Source organism: Cyprinus carpio, chromosome A23, assembly GCF_018340385.1.
Source record: "Cyprinus carpio isolate SPL01 chromosome A23, ASM1834038v1, whole genome shotgun sequence".
In the NCBI taxonomy this organism is placed as follows: domain Eukaryota; kingdom Metazoa; phylum Chordata; class Actinopteri; order Cypriniformes; family Cyprinidae; genus Cyprinus; species Cyprinus carpio.
Window position 1 is genome coordinate 12,421,961 of NC_056594.1, and position 17,664 is coordinate 12,439,624.

Sequence of the window (17,664 nt, forward strand, 5' to 3'; positions counted from 1 at the left end):
AACACAAAAGAAGATATTTTTTAAAAAGGTAACAGACCATTTAGGTTACCATTGACTTCTATTGTATGAACAAAAAAAGAAAAAAAAAAGTAGAGTTTAGGGTATCGTCAGATGTACTGGGTCTCAGGAAAAACACTAGATATAACTCGTCTTTTTCACGTTCACCGTATAACCACACAAAAGGCTGTAGTGAACTATAAGCCAAAACTCACAATAAACCATTAGATGAAAATACAGAACGTTATTATTATCATCACAATACTGCCATCAAGGGGCTGTTACAGACACTACCACTGTAGGTCAATGGCTGTCATATTACAAATAGGCTATTCTTAAAATAATGAAGTTAACCAACACCAGTGCATGATGATAGGCAAGTATAACAAGTGTAAAATTCATAGTGAATGGAAATCAGAACAAAGGCAAAAAAAGAAATAAAAATAATTACACCAACAGGCAGCGAGTGAATGACCATTTAATGATCTGCAAAGGTGTTAAACAAAATTTATTTTACATCTTTAAATGTCCTCATAGAGGAACAGCAAAATACACTCAAAATGATGAAAAGACAAATCAGACAAAATTTTAAGATCGGCTGTTTTTGTTTACTCTTTCGTTTGGTATTTTAATATTTTTTCATTTGTGTATCAAAAATGTAAGTGCCTTCAAAATGACCATGAGAATTTGTAGTAACCCAATGAAACTGCAAAACTAAGACTCATAGTTTACTTTCTGCATCGGTTTTCTTTACATACTTTTGTTTCGTTTAACAAAACAAAATAATGACCCTGACATTAAAAAAATAAAAGACAGAAAAAAAGCGACACAAAATGAAAATGATTATTTACAGCTTGGCTCAAGAAGACACCAATCAAGAAAGGAGACCAAAAAGGCAGTCTCTATCATGTCTCCTGAAAGATTTGTACATATTTTCATAATTTTTTTTTTTGTTTGTTCTTTTGTTTGTTTCCTTTTTACAAAGTATATTTACCACTTGCATTGCACTGTTCTTGTTGGACATTCAGAGGTATGTTCAAAAAACCAAGAAAGAACAGTGGAAAACAGAATTTAACACTTCAGGGGTCCTAAGGACATCATTATCAGTCCAGACCCCCCCCCCCCCCCAAATAGTTATCGACATGGAAAAAAAAAAAAAGGCTGAAATAGAGGTAGGGGACAAAAAAGCATAAAACAAGGCAATGTAAAATCAGTTCTTAAAGATCAAGTGACAAATACAAAGTCAAGTATCAAAATAAAACTTGATGAATCTCAATTCATACAGTTTTCTCCATTTAAAAATTATGGCACAGGATTGATTTCAAAAAACGTCAACTAAACAATAATCTGAAATGATAATCAAGTGGTAACTGACAGTTCACTTTCACGGTTGATGGCAATAGGTTGTCAATCTTGTTATGCTTGTCAACTGCTTTGAAAGTCTTTAAATATACATCATATTTACAACCAGGCTTTCGCCTGATTCACTTTTGCAATATTAAGAGGAAAGCGAAAAAAGTATACATACAATCCCCAATTGAGGCATCAAATGTAAACTGTACAACTCACAATGCTCCCACATTTTGTCCCTTTCAGAGATAACAAGGACTATATTGAGCGCCACTTCTACAAATAACATGGAAGTAACTTGTTTACTTATGATTGAACAGTAGCTGCTTTATATTACATTATATTTTTTTTTATAAAGTTTGTCAAAGGAATTCAATTGAATTACTTTGACTAGATAACATTTTTAGTCTCTACCACAAAAAATGGCTGGTGAATGAAGCATGTCCAAGTAATAAAGTAAAATTACAATTTCAATAACCAAATTTGTACAAATTTGTTGATTTTCATAACATAGTGCAATGATTGGTCTGAAAATTTTTCAGAAAAAAAAAAATTCTTAATCAATAAAAAGTTTCTTAAAGTCCTAATAATCCCAAACATCTTCAGTGTTTTAAAAACCATATACAAATCTCCAAAAGAAGAAGAAGAAAAAAAAGAGAGATCAGAAAATTGATCGTTGTAGATAGCTCCATTTATCTCTGTGTACTTTAAGGTGATACACAGTTAAACAGATGCGGCAATGAGTCAATGGATTAAAAGGCTGGTGAAAGAACAAAAAAAAAAAAGAGTGAATACATGGCCAAAAAGGAGTAAACTTGACTAACATTGAGGTGCTTTCCAGAGTACAAAAAAAAGGTAAGTCCCAAAGGCTGGTGTTGGCATGTTGGAAGCTGGGATCTCCCTCTTATACAGAAGCTATAACAATCATAAGATGGGGAGAGATACTGGAGATGCTATTGAGAAGGTCCGGAGCGAGATGAGACAAGTGGCTCTCAGAAAACTCGCAAGGAGGGAAAATCTGGACAACATAGGCTGGCTACAAAGAAAACAGAAGAAAAATATTTGTTTGTGGAATGTACAATTTTAAATTATTTATTTTCACTTATGTAAGCATCTAATCTTTACCGAGTGGTTAGACATGAGCATCTTCCCAAGCTATTTTCTCACACTGAACTCTGTCCTGCACATAAATTATAATCGTCACGTTCTTGGGAGGACTAACCTGATTTGAACCTGGATTCGGGACATTGATAATTCCAGCAGCTTGCTTTGCTTGCAGGTAAGTGATGAAACCAGTTTTAAGAGCATGGGTCTGGTTGTGGACATCCTCTTGGTCCAGTCCACAAGGCAATGCCAACAGAAGGCAGTATTCATTTTCAGCCTAGGAAAAAAGTTTTTTCCTTTAAATTCTTAATACTGTCCAGAGATTTCATCTGATTTAATTTTGCTTAGTTTTATAATAGACACGTATAAATTAGACTTAATGTGATTTGAGAAAGTGCTATAAAAGTAGACAGAATGCTTACAGTCATACGTCTTGCAACTCCCTCAAGTTGTGAGGCCTCTAAGCGCATTCTCTGGGCAATTCGTAGAAAAGCACCTCCTTCTGGAGGTGGCAGTGAACGGTGAGCCAGAACATTGTTTCCAGACACAAAATGCAGCTGTACTGCTGCAGTGTCATTCTTAAGTGCCAGGTGACCTTGCCAAATAATTGGGTATTTCTGCATAAAGGAAGACAAAAACACTGTTACAACCTAAAGAATTATTTCCACTCAACTTCTGATGGAAGTAAAAAATAAACAGAAACATTAATAAAAAAAAAAAAAGATTACAAACCGTCAACAACTGCACCATATCAACAGACCGAAGTCCAGTGTGGTCAAGTTTAAAGTCTGATCGCATCTGAGAACTGACTGAGGATGGAGGTGGCATCTGGTTAGAAATAGGTCCTTGAGGTCCCTTCTGCACAGTGATAGGCATCTCCAATTTGGGTGTTATAGTCACTGGAGAAGTGTAAGAGGGGGAGCCAGTCTCACCCTGAACTCGTGATATCTGACACAAATCCATGGAGCTTGGGCGTCGAATGTGAGAACCCTCAAGTTTTGATTCGCCGAAACTTCCCACAGACTCAATGGAGGAGACAGAGGGAACCTTGTGTCTCTGACCATGATCAATTTGTGAGACCTGATAAAGAACGTACATTTTAAGTCAAAACAAGATAAAAAATACTTTCATGGCTAATATAATTGTTAACTGTAATACTCAAATTAGGATTGTTGAGCACAAAACAAACTCTCACCTGTGACGCAGCAATTCCACGATTAGCCAAGTTAATTCCAATTACTGAATGACCTGAATACTGAGGATGGAAGCCACGCATTTCTCTGTAGTATTCAGACATGGAGTTTGCATTTCCAGGATGAATCAGTTGAACTCCTTGAGGAGATACCATCACAGAGCCAGCTGGGTGTCCTATTATCCTATTGTCTGAGTGAGGGGAGAGTGGCATCTTAAGCTCCATTGCTTTTGATGCATCCCTCACAGTCTGTGGAGCATTCTTTACCACAGGGGAGACTTTAGAAGAAGCAGATGATATGTGTGAAGATGACTGCATTGTCTCTGGTGTTCGCGTTTGGCGACTTTCAACAACACCTGGATGGTCGGTCAAATGCTGGTGCACAAGCATACGTAAATCTCTGGCATACTGATCGAGACGCAATGCCCTGTGATGCAGACCTTTGAATTCAGGCTGCATTACTATGCTTTCCGGTTGTATCTGTGGTGCAGAAGCTCTACAAAGTCCTTGAGGGAGACTCTGCATATTGTCATTGCTTGTCCCAACAACTTGACCATCGCCAGATGAACTTGAATGTGATTTCAGTACAACATCTCTGATTACTGCAGGTTGAGGTGTTGTGGAGCGCTGTGGAGGTGCGGATCGAGGCGATAATAGGTTTTCTGAACGGACTCCATAACCTATTCCAGATAATGATGGAGTACTGGCTCTGACATCTCCTTGGGACAAATGACCTATTGGCACAGACTGGGTGACACTATGAGGGGGCATGATAACTGACTGCTCAGCATGGTGTATATTTGACACATACTGAGATATAGGACCAGTTGGTCCCAAAACAACTGAGCTGGTAGGAGGGCAAACTTTTGGAAAGGGTGACGTGGAATGGCCTGACACCCTTGGAGAATGTGAATCTTGCTTGGGTTGTGAGACCACTCTTTCGTGTGGAGCACTAGATGTTAATATGTGATTGCCTGCCAAAGATGGGTGGTGTGGGCTTAAAACTGGTTTAATATTGAAGGTCTGTGATGGTTTTATCTCAGCTTTAATTGAAACGGTTTCAGCTGCTCCATTTTTCTTAATATGCTGCTGCTGTGTAATTGACAGACCGTACCTCAGAAGTTGAGGATGGCTTGTGGATTGTTGGTAGGTTTTCACAGAACCTCCTTGTTGGCCAGTGTGGTAGGATGGTTCAGATTTTTCAAAGCTAGGACTTTCCTGTTTAATTGAGGAAATAACAGGCTGAGCACTGAATGTTTGGCCAGCTAATACTACCCCTGCATGTCCATAACCTGTGGGTGTCTGTGATCCTTTTGGAGTAGAGGGGTGAGGTGGTGGTTCTTGTTTTATCTGTGATTTTGTTACAGACTGCTGAAACTCTATATCCACTGCACTGGCTGGTGGGATTTGACTTATTTTAGCAATGATCCGCTGTGGTCCCTCTGTCTTCTGTCCAGAATAACTCAAAACGACCACACCTTCGGATGTATTGACCCTCAAACCAGTACTTGACCCTGTGTTACAATGTGTGCTTTCAACAACAGGGCGCCCAACACTTCCACCATCATCAGAGGGGTTAAGCCCATGATACCTGCTATTATCATTCAAGCTTGTACGATACTTCTGCTTGGGTAAGGACATCCCAGAGCTACGGTTGCTTAACGAGATACGAGGAGTGTCCTCAAAATCAAAAGGCATAGGGATCCGACTAATGACTGAAGTAGCGGTGGAAGTTATAGCCAGTTTCTCCTTTAGGATCTGTGGTGACTCACATTGTTGCAGAGGTGGCGGTTGTGGTGGTGTTGTACGGGGTACAAGTTGAGTAATAGGGCTAGGTCTGTCTTCAAGTAGAGAGGTCTTTAAAGGCAGCACAGCCTCAACTGAATTTTCATTATCAGATATCCGTGCATCTGCTGTTGTGGTTGTGAACTGCATACTTGGGACTGCATTGCTATTTGAAGCAGACACATACTTTGGTTCCATAAGAATCTTTCGCAATGTGCTGGAGCTTGGGTCAATATCAGAGGCCTTTGTGTCCGGGGGCATGGGTGGATTTGCTGGGGGTCCCCCAACTCCTGGTGTAGACAATGCCACACTAACTTGTGGTTTAGGCGGAATTCCTTTCTCATCTGTTCTAGTGTTCCACTCAGGATGTGTGAGAGGAGTTTTGGATGATGCAGGTGAATTCAGGCAAGTTGTAGGTGAAATAAGGGCAGGTGCTACTGGTTCAGGAGACGGCTGTTGAGTCCTTAAATAAGAAGGACTGTTATTCCCAGAGTGGAAGGCAGATTCTTGAGGTTCGGGCTGGTCAACAGCCGGCTGTTCTGCCTCTTTTGGAGTGTCTAAAGTCACTGTAGCTGTAGCTTCATGTTTACATGCAGCAGCAACAGTAACTACAGCGGCTGCAGCTGCTGATGTCGCTGCCTTAGGGTTGGCAGTTTGAATTTCTTCTGGGATAGATTCTGGAAGTTTAACTATAGTGGATTCAGGTTCCAGCACTGCATCATCAGTGAACTCTAATTTTCTGTTTAAAGAAACCTTCCGACCTCTGAATTTCTTTGGTGTTTTTGGCCGTGCTCTTCCTCCTTTTTTGGCTGCCTCTGATAATGGAGATTCTGTTAGTGAAGTATCTGTGTTACTTGTTTGAGAAGATTTAGAGTCTGGAACAATAACACCATCTTGTTCAGATTCTACAATAGTCTTTACAGTCAAGTCTGTCTCAGGTTCCATCCCCTCGCTTGATACTGGCAAAACAAGTGCCTCTGGTGTGGGAAGGAGGGCTGTGAATGTTGTTGGAGCAGAGAATCCATCTGCATCACCTGATATATCCTCAGCAGTAATGGAATCAATTGCAGCAGCCAGTTCAGTTTCACTTGCTGGATTGGCTGGCTTTTCTACCTCTGTCTCATCTGCAGGTTGTACTATAACAGCTGGTGTTAGGGTAGCTGGTTCAGCACGAGGTTCTTTGTAAGGTGCTGGATGCTGTTCATCTGTAAGTCTTGAAATATTCTCCACTGCCCTCTCCAGTTCCATTTGACGGGCAAGGAAGGCAGCCACGGGATCAGTAGGAGGCTCGATTTCTGAAAGAGACTCTTTTTCCTCAAGACCGTGAACATGTTCCTCTTTGTGGTAAATTGGGACGTTTAAGTCTTCTTTTACTAACTGTGTGGTTTTGGTTTCCAAAGACCCTTCCAAACTCACAGCTTTATTATCACCTGAATGAAGGGCATCCTTAACTGTATCCACAGTGAGATTAACAACATTGACAGAATTATCATCAGGTATTATTTTGGTGTTCCGTGTTGACCTTGATGCCTTGACCTTCTTCTGATCTAAAGCCTGTGTTTTTTCTACAGAAGTGATTTCTATATCTGTTGATTTTTCCTCACCAGGATGTGTAATATCTTTTTCTCTTTTAGATATGTTATGTTGCTTGGTATCGTGTGACAACTGTCCAACCTGCATTGAAGTTTCATCTTTGGATTCAGTTTGGTGATCTAGGGCAGGTGACACATCAACCACTGCTGAATCTGACTGAATGGGTTCTGGGCTACCTGAAACTTTGTCCAATTTCAATGTTTTTCTACTTTGTCCTGCTCTTATTGGTGAGGACTGCCCCTTTTGGGATCGCGGAGAGCGCCATGTCTCAGCTGTTTTAGATATTTCTCCACTAGTTGTTGACTCCTTCATTTCAGTGTCTTCACTCTCAGAATTTTTTGTTTGATCTCCCTTAACTGGAGACATATCATCATCTCTTTTGCGAGTTTTGGGTGGACGACCTCTCCTACCAAGTGTGGTTGCCATCTGCTGTGTTGCAGCCTCCTTATCACTACAGCGTTTACGGGTGGAACGAGAAGGTTCTGTAATCTCTTTTCCTGGGTGTTGAGGAGCCTCATCCTCATGGGGTGTTGCATAGACAGACCGCACATTCCGTCGCTGCCGTGTTTTGCCATGGTTTGTGTTTGATTCATGGCCCTGCTCTGAATCAGTTGCATGAACAGGAGATTTTGCAGAGTTTTTGGAGTCAGCAATGAGTTTTGTAGAGTCTCCTCTGGGGGATGAAGATCTTTTCAGCTTTTCTCTATCAATGCGTTCGCTCTTTCGTGTAGCTGGTTTCTCATTAGCACCCTGAGGGATTGGTGTTGGTGAGACGGATTTTATCTTTTTATTCTTGGGTTGTTTACGTGGTGGCTGTACCTGTTCAAGCTCAGGTTCTGTTTCTGGCAACTCCACATCCAGTGGGGATGCAACCTTGCAAAGAGAAGGACTAACAGGTTCTGTTTTTGTTTCTGGAAGCTCTTTGATCTCTTGAGTTTGACTGGGCTTTGAAAACAATGGAGAAGTTGCCTGAAAAGGATCACATTCTGGCACAATATTACTTAGAGATGCACCAGGAGTAGGAGGTTTGACATCAATATCCTGTTCAACACTTAGGTTTACAGTTCTTATGGACTCACTCAGCTTTTCACTAGGTTCTTTGACAGTTACATCTTCCTTTATCATGCGTTCAGTGGATGTAGAACTAACTGGAACAGCTGTGTTCTGCTCCTTTAGGCTAATTGATGGTGGAGAATCTACTGGAGCATCTTTTGACTGCTCATTCACTATTTCTGGACCATCTTTGTTTGTAAATGTAGAGGGCAAATCTGGCTTATCATGCTGCTCAGAAATCTCTGAAATTTTAGACAGAGACATTGGTGATGTTGTAGCTGGAATATGACTAACTGTTAACTCTTGGGAAATTTCTGATATATTGGGGGATGGCTCAAATTCTTCATCCAATGTCTTTTCCTCCTCCTCCCCCTCCTCCTCCTCCTCAGTTACACTAATTCTTTCTGAAACTGGCAGCTGTTGGTTTTTATCTTTTTGCTGAAGTTCTAAGAAGCGGCTATGAAAAAGTACTCTTGGCTCTTGAGAGGGATCTGATCCTCCTGCTCCAGCTTGTTCCTCTTGGGAATCGCTTGTAATACTATCTTTACCGACTTTAATATCAGGGTCATTATTTTTCTGCTCCAGGTGCTGAAGTCGCCTTGAGTCTTGTTCAAAGATAGAGCTATGTAGGAAGCGTGAAGCAAAGAGCTCTTGTCGTTCTTGTTCATCATGCTTGGCATCTTCCTTTTTATCATCAAGCTTTCCATCAGAATAAGAACGAATTTTCTTTTTCTTCATGTACCACGAAGGAATAGGCCTTGGAGTGGGTTCAGACTTCTCTTTGTCTTTGCTATTCCGAAAGCTTTTGAATTTTGTGTCATGTCCAAGGAAAGACCAATTTTCTTCCCTAGATGTAGACAATGACTTAGCACGCTCGAGCAAAGCTTTGGTGTCTGGTGTTATGGTCTTATCCAATGCAAATTCATAGAACTTGTTCTTTTCAAGTGACTCAGAAGACTTCACATCTGAAAGCCTCTCTTCGTCCTCTCTATTGAAAGAATTTGGCTTTAGTGAAAGGTGTCTGCTTTCACTATCTTCATCAGAGTCTGACTGAACCTCTCCAGGTTCCAATTCACGTTCAGGACGTTTTCGAATACTTTCCCGCTTAACAATACTGGTGGGGAAGCTCATTTCTCCTCTCAATGTGCCGTGCCTAATATTGCTCTCCCAACAGAACTCCTCTTCTGTCACTGATGTTTTCACTTTCAAAATTTCTGCATGCGATGAAAGCCCTTGGCGCACTGAGTTGCCAATATTGTATTTTGATACATCAAATTGCAAGCAATTTTTACTTATTGCCACAGGTGAATCTGGCTCTTTTTCCAGCAACTGTGATGCATCCTCAGCAAAGGGTGTCCCTGGAAGTGAAGCAAGTCTCCTTTCAGGTTCATCATTTATGTGTTTGAACCTCTGATAATCTCGTGCTCTTTTAGAGCCAAAATCAAATTCAAATGGTCCTGACTTCTTTCGCTTGCTGGGTGGTGAATTGTCAGTTACATCTTGAGGTGGTTTTCCTACCTCGTGCACAAGACTTCGATGCTCAAAGTCCTCTGCATCGGTGCTGGGTGTGCTTTCAGTTTTATCAGATTTATCATACTCTAGCAATTGTTGCTGTAGGCGACGGTTCTGCTCCATTTGTTTTCTGCAACTCTGCGAGTGATCAATGTCTGAGAGCAACCTTTCTTTACTTTCAGAGTCTCTTTCTATCCTTGAGGAGTGTATGTGGTAGCTTGTTAAGTGCTGCTGTTCTTGGTCTTTTGAAAATTCCATATCTACACTTCCATCATCAGAGACTGCAAGACTGAAACTTGGTTGACTATGAGCTCCAATAGTACCGGTCTTTTGATCAAGGCTATCTAAAGGATCTGTTGCCTCCTCAGTTGGTTCCCCAAGTCGAGCCTGAAGGTCTAGACTGGGGCCTACTGACAATAGAGTGTCCAGCTCTTCTTTTGTAGTACTAACAGTAACCATCCTCTCTGGCTTCATTTTTTCTCTCTTATACACTTCTTTTCGTTGCATCTTTATATCATAATCAAAGTCTTTCAGCAATGGTTCATCAATAATTCTCCTTAACTTCCCTTCATCCTCCTCCTGACTTATCCTTTTTAAATGGTCAGCCTTTCCAGAAGTTTCTTCAAAGCGCCTCTTTCGTGCAGCTAAGCGGTCAGCTTCCACAGAAGAGTTAGTGTCAAATACAAGATCAGTTTTGAAGTATTTTTTGTTTTTCACGTTGCCCTCTTTATCCACAACTTCAACTTGACTAGCTAAGCCTTTCTCCTTGAGATGTTTTCCATGCTTAAAGAAGTCTCTAGCCTGAGTCTCTATGCGGAAAGGCATACTTTTGTGATCAGAAGAGGGTGGGCTGGTTGGAGACCGAACAGGGTCACTCCCAACCTTTGTTTTTTGTGTCTCACTGAGGATACTGTCTATTAACTTCACTTCCTTCTCCTTTACTCTTGTTAGCTGGACAACACAAGGTGGCAGATCAAGTTTTCCTTTTCCAGAGTAGTCTTTGTCTTTGATCAATGATTTGCTGGATTTACCTCGAAGAGTTAAGCTAGCCTCTGGGCTAATGTCCCTGTCAAGTTCAAGGTCTGGCTCTGATGTTGGAACAGTAGGGGATGCAAGTTTTAATTTCCTCAGCTTTTGCTTCTCAGTCCTGTCCTTGTCTCCTTTTTCCTTACGTCCAGCACGTCTGTCTTTTTCTCCTCCATTTCCACGCTCTGCTTCAAATAGTGATTTGTCTTTCTCTGATTTATCACTCCTATTGTGCCTCTCCAAACGAATTTTATCTGGCTTTTCAAATCGTGGTGGAGAAAGTGAACTGCAGCTGCCACTTCGCTCTGATGAGCGGCTGTAAACTTGATGTTCAGAGTCACTGGGAGGACGTTCAGAAAGGGATGGGGAAGCAGCAGGACTAGCAGGGCGACGTGGATGGGAAGGGCTTTGATTGTGTTCAATTGTTCGTTGACCGTGGTCTCGTTCACGATCCGTTTCAAACCGCTCTCTTTCCCTTTCACGCTCTCTTTGTAAGTAGCTGTACTTTCGAATATCCTGCTCATATGGGTCTCTATAATCCCTGTATTCACGGGGGTCATCATAGTATCGTGGGTCATAAAAATCCCCCATAAAAATACCACACTCAAAAAAAAACCCCACACCTCTCACAATATATTCTACCTACATCCACACTCAAAGAAACAACCTCACGCACGAACATTCTCATAGTATGCCCGTTCAGCTGTGAACTCATGATATGGCGGCCGGCGCTCATCTCTGCAAGAAAAAAAATTAAATAAACTAAATGAATAAATATGAAAGGATGATTCTACAAAATAAAAGACGTGTTGCCATACATCTTACCTTCGTTCATTTGTGATTTCATAGAAATCTCTTATGTCTTGTCCAGATGCCTGCATTGAACGGTAAAAAGCCATCTGGCTTTCTTGATTGGCGAAGTCAACCTGCAAACAAATTTTATTAATTAACAGTGTTAAACAAAGAAACAGTGGGTTTGTCAGTGGTACAATTCATAATAGATTACAGACCTTTATTTTATTTCCTCCAATTTTCCAACCCTTTGTTTCCTTGACAGCGGCCTGCGCATACTCTATATTATTATATAAGATGAGGGCCATTCCTTTTAATCGGTCAAACACAACCTAAATAAATAAATAAAAAATTAATATAAAGAAGACAAGTGAACTTCAAAATGCAGTGCATTTATTCTACCGAAGAAAGAAAACAGAACAAAATTAAAAAAAAAATGTAAATCACCTTTACAACATGTCCATAACGACAAAAGTGCCTTGTGAGATACTGTTCAGTAATGCTGGAGGACAAGCCATCCAACCATACACATGTTGTAGGCATACTCTTGCCAAAACCAAGCTGAAGGAAAGAAAAAAAAAAAAAATCACATTAAGACAATCAATATGTCTTTTGTAATCTATAGTTTTTAATTACAATGAGTACAAATAATAAAAAAATTAATAATTGGAAACACTTTTTCTCTTCTTTTTCCTCATTGTACTAACTGAGAATTGGCTGTTAGCTATATGTAACATAAAAAAAAGAGAGAAAAAAAAAAAAAAAAAAAAAAAGTCCAATAATAATCTGATCTCATCCTCACCTTTAACCTGTTGTTGCCAAGGTATTCACCATCCATTTTCTTAATTGCTTTGCAGACACTTGCTATGTCACAATACTGGAGAAAGGCATATTGTGGGGAACCATTTACCTTTTTTATATCGATATCCTGGTAAAAACAGAATATGTACATAAACTGGCAGTGTTAATACAGTGACTTTGTTTTAAAAACATTTTAGACAATTTTTAAATCACACTTTCAAATGTTTACTTACAACAATCTCTCCAAAACGCTGAAATATGTTAAGCAGATCATGATAGGTTGTGGTTTTCTCCAAATTTCCTATGAATAATGTCCTTGTAGCTTTGGGGTGAAACTCATCTATTCGTTCATCCAAAGGTCGGAACTCATTCTCACTCTCTGTTTCTATTGAGCAATAGATTAGAGAACAATGTTGGGTCCAATGCTACTTCAAAATCTAATATAATAACAACAACAGATTCTGTACTAAATGCGAGGAACCCACCTGGGCCATGCCAAGCAATGACATCAATTTGCATGCCAAAAAACAGCTTCCCTTTAGATGCACTTAGAGCTTTTTCTTGATCCTCTTGCTGGCGAAAGAACACTAATCCATACCGTTCCTCAGAGGCACCATGAATTTGAACTGATGTGACTTTGCCATGTTTCTTAAATTCATGGAAAAGACCATCCTTCAGACTTGTATCTAAAATAGACAGGGAGAGCATAATTACATTATTATTAAATGTTCTTAGTAGATGCTGTCTCACCAAAGTGTACTGCAAGATAATGCTTAAATCAGTTGGGCAATATGTTTTTTGTTTTGCTGTTTGAAAAGTGTATGTCTTCATTTTGACTTAAACTCATAAAAGCCTCACCCGTTGAGCGCACAGGGAGGTTCTGCACTTTGATACCAAAACTTTTGCGAGGTTCATCTTTGTCCAGTGAAGGTAGGGGCTGAGCAGGAGGGGCAGGTACAGCTGCTGACTGAACAGATCTAGCTGGAGACTGACCACTGGAGCTGCTGCTGGAATCACTACTGTGAGAGAAGAAGAACACAAACATGCTTAGAATTACAAAAAAAAAAAGCTACTAAACTTATAGTACATATAAAGTACATATATATATAGATTTCATGCAGTTTATATATATATATATATATATATATATATATATATAAAGAGTAATACAGTTTATTCATGCAGTTTGTTTTCCCACCTCAGAGAGGCACTATTGCAACAAAGAAATTCTGTTAGTGTTGCAGAAAAGAAATAGTGCATCTCCATGATGGTGAAAATATGTACACTCTAGGTCATCTTTTTTTTGGCCTCTGCAACAGAGTATTACAGAGGGAAAAAAGGTGGATATCTCAATCTAATTCCTCTAATCACATACAAAGCCCTGGCAAGCACAACTCACATTCATTTGTATGAGGTGGTTTACAAAATCCACATACATACTACACTGGTGTTTGTTATTTTCAGGTTTCAAGTAGTGAGTGAATGCTTAATTTCGCTACATATCCAAATGCCACTGACATCAATCAGTTTATTTGTATAGAAAGAACCAAGCACAGGATTTTAAATATAATAATAATTAATAAATAAATACATGCATATATTCACAAATCCATCTTTCTTTCATTATGCTTATGCATTTAAATGGCTACATATGAATATATCTTCACTGCCTAACACTGACACTTGTGACGTTACAGTGGATACTTCTTTCCTCAATATGATTCAGCCATATACATGACTTTCCTTTTGTCTGTTTACATCTTTGCACTGCCCTCTTTTCTCACTCGCTCTTTCTCTCAGAAGTGCGGCTGATAGGGGCTGGCCTGTGGGAGTGGGCAGGGAGCCAGCAGTGGCTAGAAATTTCCAGTTCCAACTGGATCTCACGGGGGTGGGGGGAGTTCAAGTGGGCAGTGTGAAAATACACCAGCCGTTGTTTCTTAAAATTCCCCTACAGCATTTTCTCCTTAAGAAGCGTACAATACACCTAACATATAGGAAAACAATATGCTTTTTTTATGCACAATGGCCCTTTATTTATAAAAGAAACAACTCTGCATTCATAAAAAAAGGATTACTTGCATGTTAACAAACAAATATAAATATACAGCACTCAATTCCTAAGGAAACTCACAGCTAAATAATAGAAAAATGGTTGTTTGTTGCATGCTCTTACAAACAAAACTTTGTTTATACATATTAATTACTATGGTGCAGCAAAAATAAAATCATAACGAGAAGAACATTTTCACCATCTGGGTGATTATCTCTCTGATAAATTACCCTTAGGTATCCATAACAAAAATATAATAATAATTTCATTCCTGACTTGTAAGTCGGAGGTTTAACAACATTTCGAAATGGTCACAGACATCTTTGGTGTTTCCTGCTAGTGAAAGGATAGCAAAGAGAGCTAGCTCCTGCTTTTCATCAGTCTGCTGATATTTGTCTCTGCCTCCCTTACGCTGTTTGCTGTCTGGCTGCTGTACATGGAACAGCTGTGTTTAAGAGGCATTTCCTAGAGGTAACCATACATAGTTTTAAAAGACACTGAAGAAAAATAGTGTGACCTTGCAGTAACATTTAAAGAAGAACAGACACAAGCAGAAAAATCCAATTCAATTCACGTTTATACGTTTAGCACTTTTCACGATACAAATCACTGCAAAGCTGCTTCACAGAAAATTTTAGCTTCTACATTATATTTAAGAGTAGCTTATCAGTAGTGAAAAAGATGTTCAACATGACCTGTGTCCTGTCTCCAGAGAATTGAAGGCACGCAAATTTCATTGCAAGTGAAGGTCTGTGTTGATGTCCTAAAGCCACAGGGGCATCTTAATCACTCTCAAAATGCCTCTTTGCACATAAATGGTTCTGAAATATCATTAATTGATGGCTGACCCAATGCCTGTAGCCAGTTTCTGGCCCGGTCAGCATCACAGGATGAAAGAACGCAACATCAACTAGGTCAGTCAACAACTCACGTTTTGATGTGCCTCTATTATATCATTTCGAATACTGCCTTTCATGCTTGTGTAATGTAGCTGTATGTGAATGTAAACAATCTGCAAAGTTTTAAAGCCAATTGTGCACAATAAATAAAGTTATTGTCTCCCAAAAGATTCGACTCTGAACAGCCGAAACGAGGCTTCACGTCATGGGGTTACACATAACGCCTGTCTATGTTCTGTGTTGTTCCAACTTGACCTGCCCTCAAACACTGTAGTTTGTTTGTGTGGTTAACATCATGCCGTGTGCTACGCTGTTAAAGTAAATTTGTTTTATTTTAACTTCTGAACGATGAAGCAGCAAAGAATCAGTGGTCAAAATTTACAGCAGTACAAGCCCAATCTTTTTTGTCTTGAAAGATGGCTTAGTACCCAGTTTATTTTGACCACCTGGCTCCACTGAATCACAAACTGTACGTATGATAAATAATAGATATTTATATTTTCTATCAAGCGTTTAAAATACGGAACTATGGCAATGGGCGTATCATATCAACCAATCACAACAGACTTAGCCATCTGGCCAATCAGAGTAGAGAGCGCTCACAGAAAGGAGGGGTTTAGAGAGATGAATCTTAGAATGGCTTCGAACAGTTCATTGGAAAATCAGTTGATATAAAAATGTATCTCTTGAGATAACTAAAGCGTTTTTTCACTTTGCATGCATGTAAACCTTTTGTAGGAGACTCCAAAAACAATATTAGGAACCTTAAAAATGGCATAAAACGGGCACTTTAAGGCCTGTTGACAAAAAGACATACACTTTGCTAGGGCTGGGTGACTTTTGTTTTGACATGATTTTATTTTTTAGAAATCAAGGAATCGTGAATTTTGAATAGAAATATTACCATATGTTAGAATTAGACACTTTTACAATATGCCGGTGATAACAGTAAAGAGAAAAGAATGATCCAACCACATGTCGGCGCACGTGATTAACTGCTCGCATGTGACAAGCTCTGTGTAGGACCATAAATTAAGCGCTAGGTGTCATTCACACAGCACTTATGTTTTGTCAAAGATGTGACATGGGCAGTGGAATAGGTAAAACATGCTAGAAGATGGGCGTGAACTTCTTTTAACTTGAGCGCGGTGTTTTAGAACAGCGTTTCATGCATGAGACACTGCAAAAGATGCGAGCGCAACAGTCAAACACATTCATGTTTACACAGAAAAAATGAATCCAGCTGTGAGATCTTGTGAAGTGTGCATTTTTATCCAGCATGATCGAGTGTTCTCTGTGTGACGGTCGGTCCGTGTGAACTGAATGCTGTAAACTTCAAACTCGTGATTTCAAATTATGCTGCACTTCATGCATTTGCCCACTGCCATATTCATGTCATTTTCTCTGTGTGCTGTATGTAAAATGAGTGTTACCCTTGCTTTATTTGAAAAATATGATTCCCAATGCATACAAACTTCCCAGAATACTGTGTGCCCAGTTGGTTACAGAGTTTACTCCCTTTTTAATTTTATTTTTATTAAATATTTTGTTATTTGTGAAAAGTACTTGTCATCTAAATAAAATAAAAAAAAAACAATATCGGTCGACCACTAGAAAAAACAACTGAAAAGCAGCGCAATCGAATAAAAAACCTGTAAAGAACTACTACTGCATGTTTGCATCATGGTGACAGGCTGAAAGCTGCTGTTGTTTTTAAAGAACATTTATAGTTAATAAACTGGTGTTATCTTTAGTCATTTTGAATTTGAATTACCTTGACTTGTGAGATTTTCTAAAATAGTTTTCCTTGTATTATTATTTCCTTGTATTATTTACATCATGTTGGCATCTTGGAATATAATTTTCTTTAACTAGAAGGTTAATAAAGAAAAAGTAACTTGAATCATGTTGTAGTTACATTTTCAAGTTGACTAGTTTAAAATCGTTAAAAAAAATCAGTCAAACATTCTGGAAAAATCGAGATTTAAATTTTTTGCAAAATCGCCCAGCCCTACACTTTGCATGTGATTTGTCAGTTCAGACAAGTGCAAAAGAAACAGCAAACATGCTGAATGATGAAAAAGCAAGAATTCAGCATTACACAGGACAGGGGCACATGATTTAAATTTTTTAGCAAATTTGGTATTTATCAAACTACATCAAATACAAGAATACAGATAGAAGTGGACTGGTTCTGCATGTGAATGTTTGTGCTGGTTTGTAATTAATTAAAATTAAAGTGTTTATCACACCAAACATTTGTCTTGGTGTGAAAAAGCCTTTATAGAGTTTTATGACTCTGTAACATTGCCGCTGTCATTAATTAGTTCAGTTGAAAATACTGAAATTTACATAGACACCTTTCCTGACATTTGGACCATTTACGTATGATGTCGTTGTTAAAACTGGTTTCCAATTACTTCCTGTAACTGGTAATGATTTACTAAGAAAGAAGCTCATCTATATGTTTGTTTTTCACCATTTTAACTGATATATTACCTGGTTATGCA

The 17,664-nt window shown here is 39.1% G+C and overlaps 1 protein-coding gene across 1 annotated transcript in view; it reads right to left on the reverse strand.

The window, feature by feature from the left end:
- Positions 1-459: 459 nt before the first annotated feature.
- Positions 460-17,664, reverse strand: part of LOC109071183 (msx2-interacting protein-like) — a 37,854-nt gene continuing 20,649 nt past the window's right edge. Inside the window, 13 exon segments of the mRNA XM_042713188.1 lie at positions 460-2,383; positions 2,570-2,728; positions 2,874-3,068; positions 3,184-3,531; positions 3,647-11,251; positions 11,254-11,350; positions 11,438-11,538; positions 11,623-11,736; positions 11,852-11,965; positions 12,207-12,332; positions 12,439-12,590; positions 12,691-12,891; positions 13,064-13,224. Coding sequence (XP_042569122.1) covers positions 2,252-2,383; positions 2,570-2,728; positions 2,874-3,068; positions 3,184-3,531; positions 3,647-11,251; positions 11,254-11,350; positions 11,438-11,538; positions 11,623-11,736; positions 11,852-11,965; positions 12,207-12,332; positions 12,439-12,590; positions 12,691-12,891; positions 13,064-13,224 — 9,505 coding nt within the window. The 3' untranslated portion in view covers positions 460-2,251.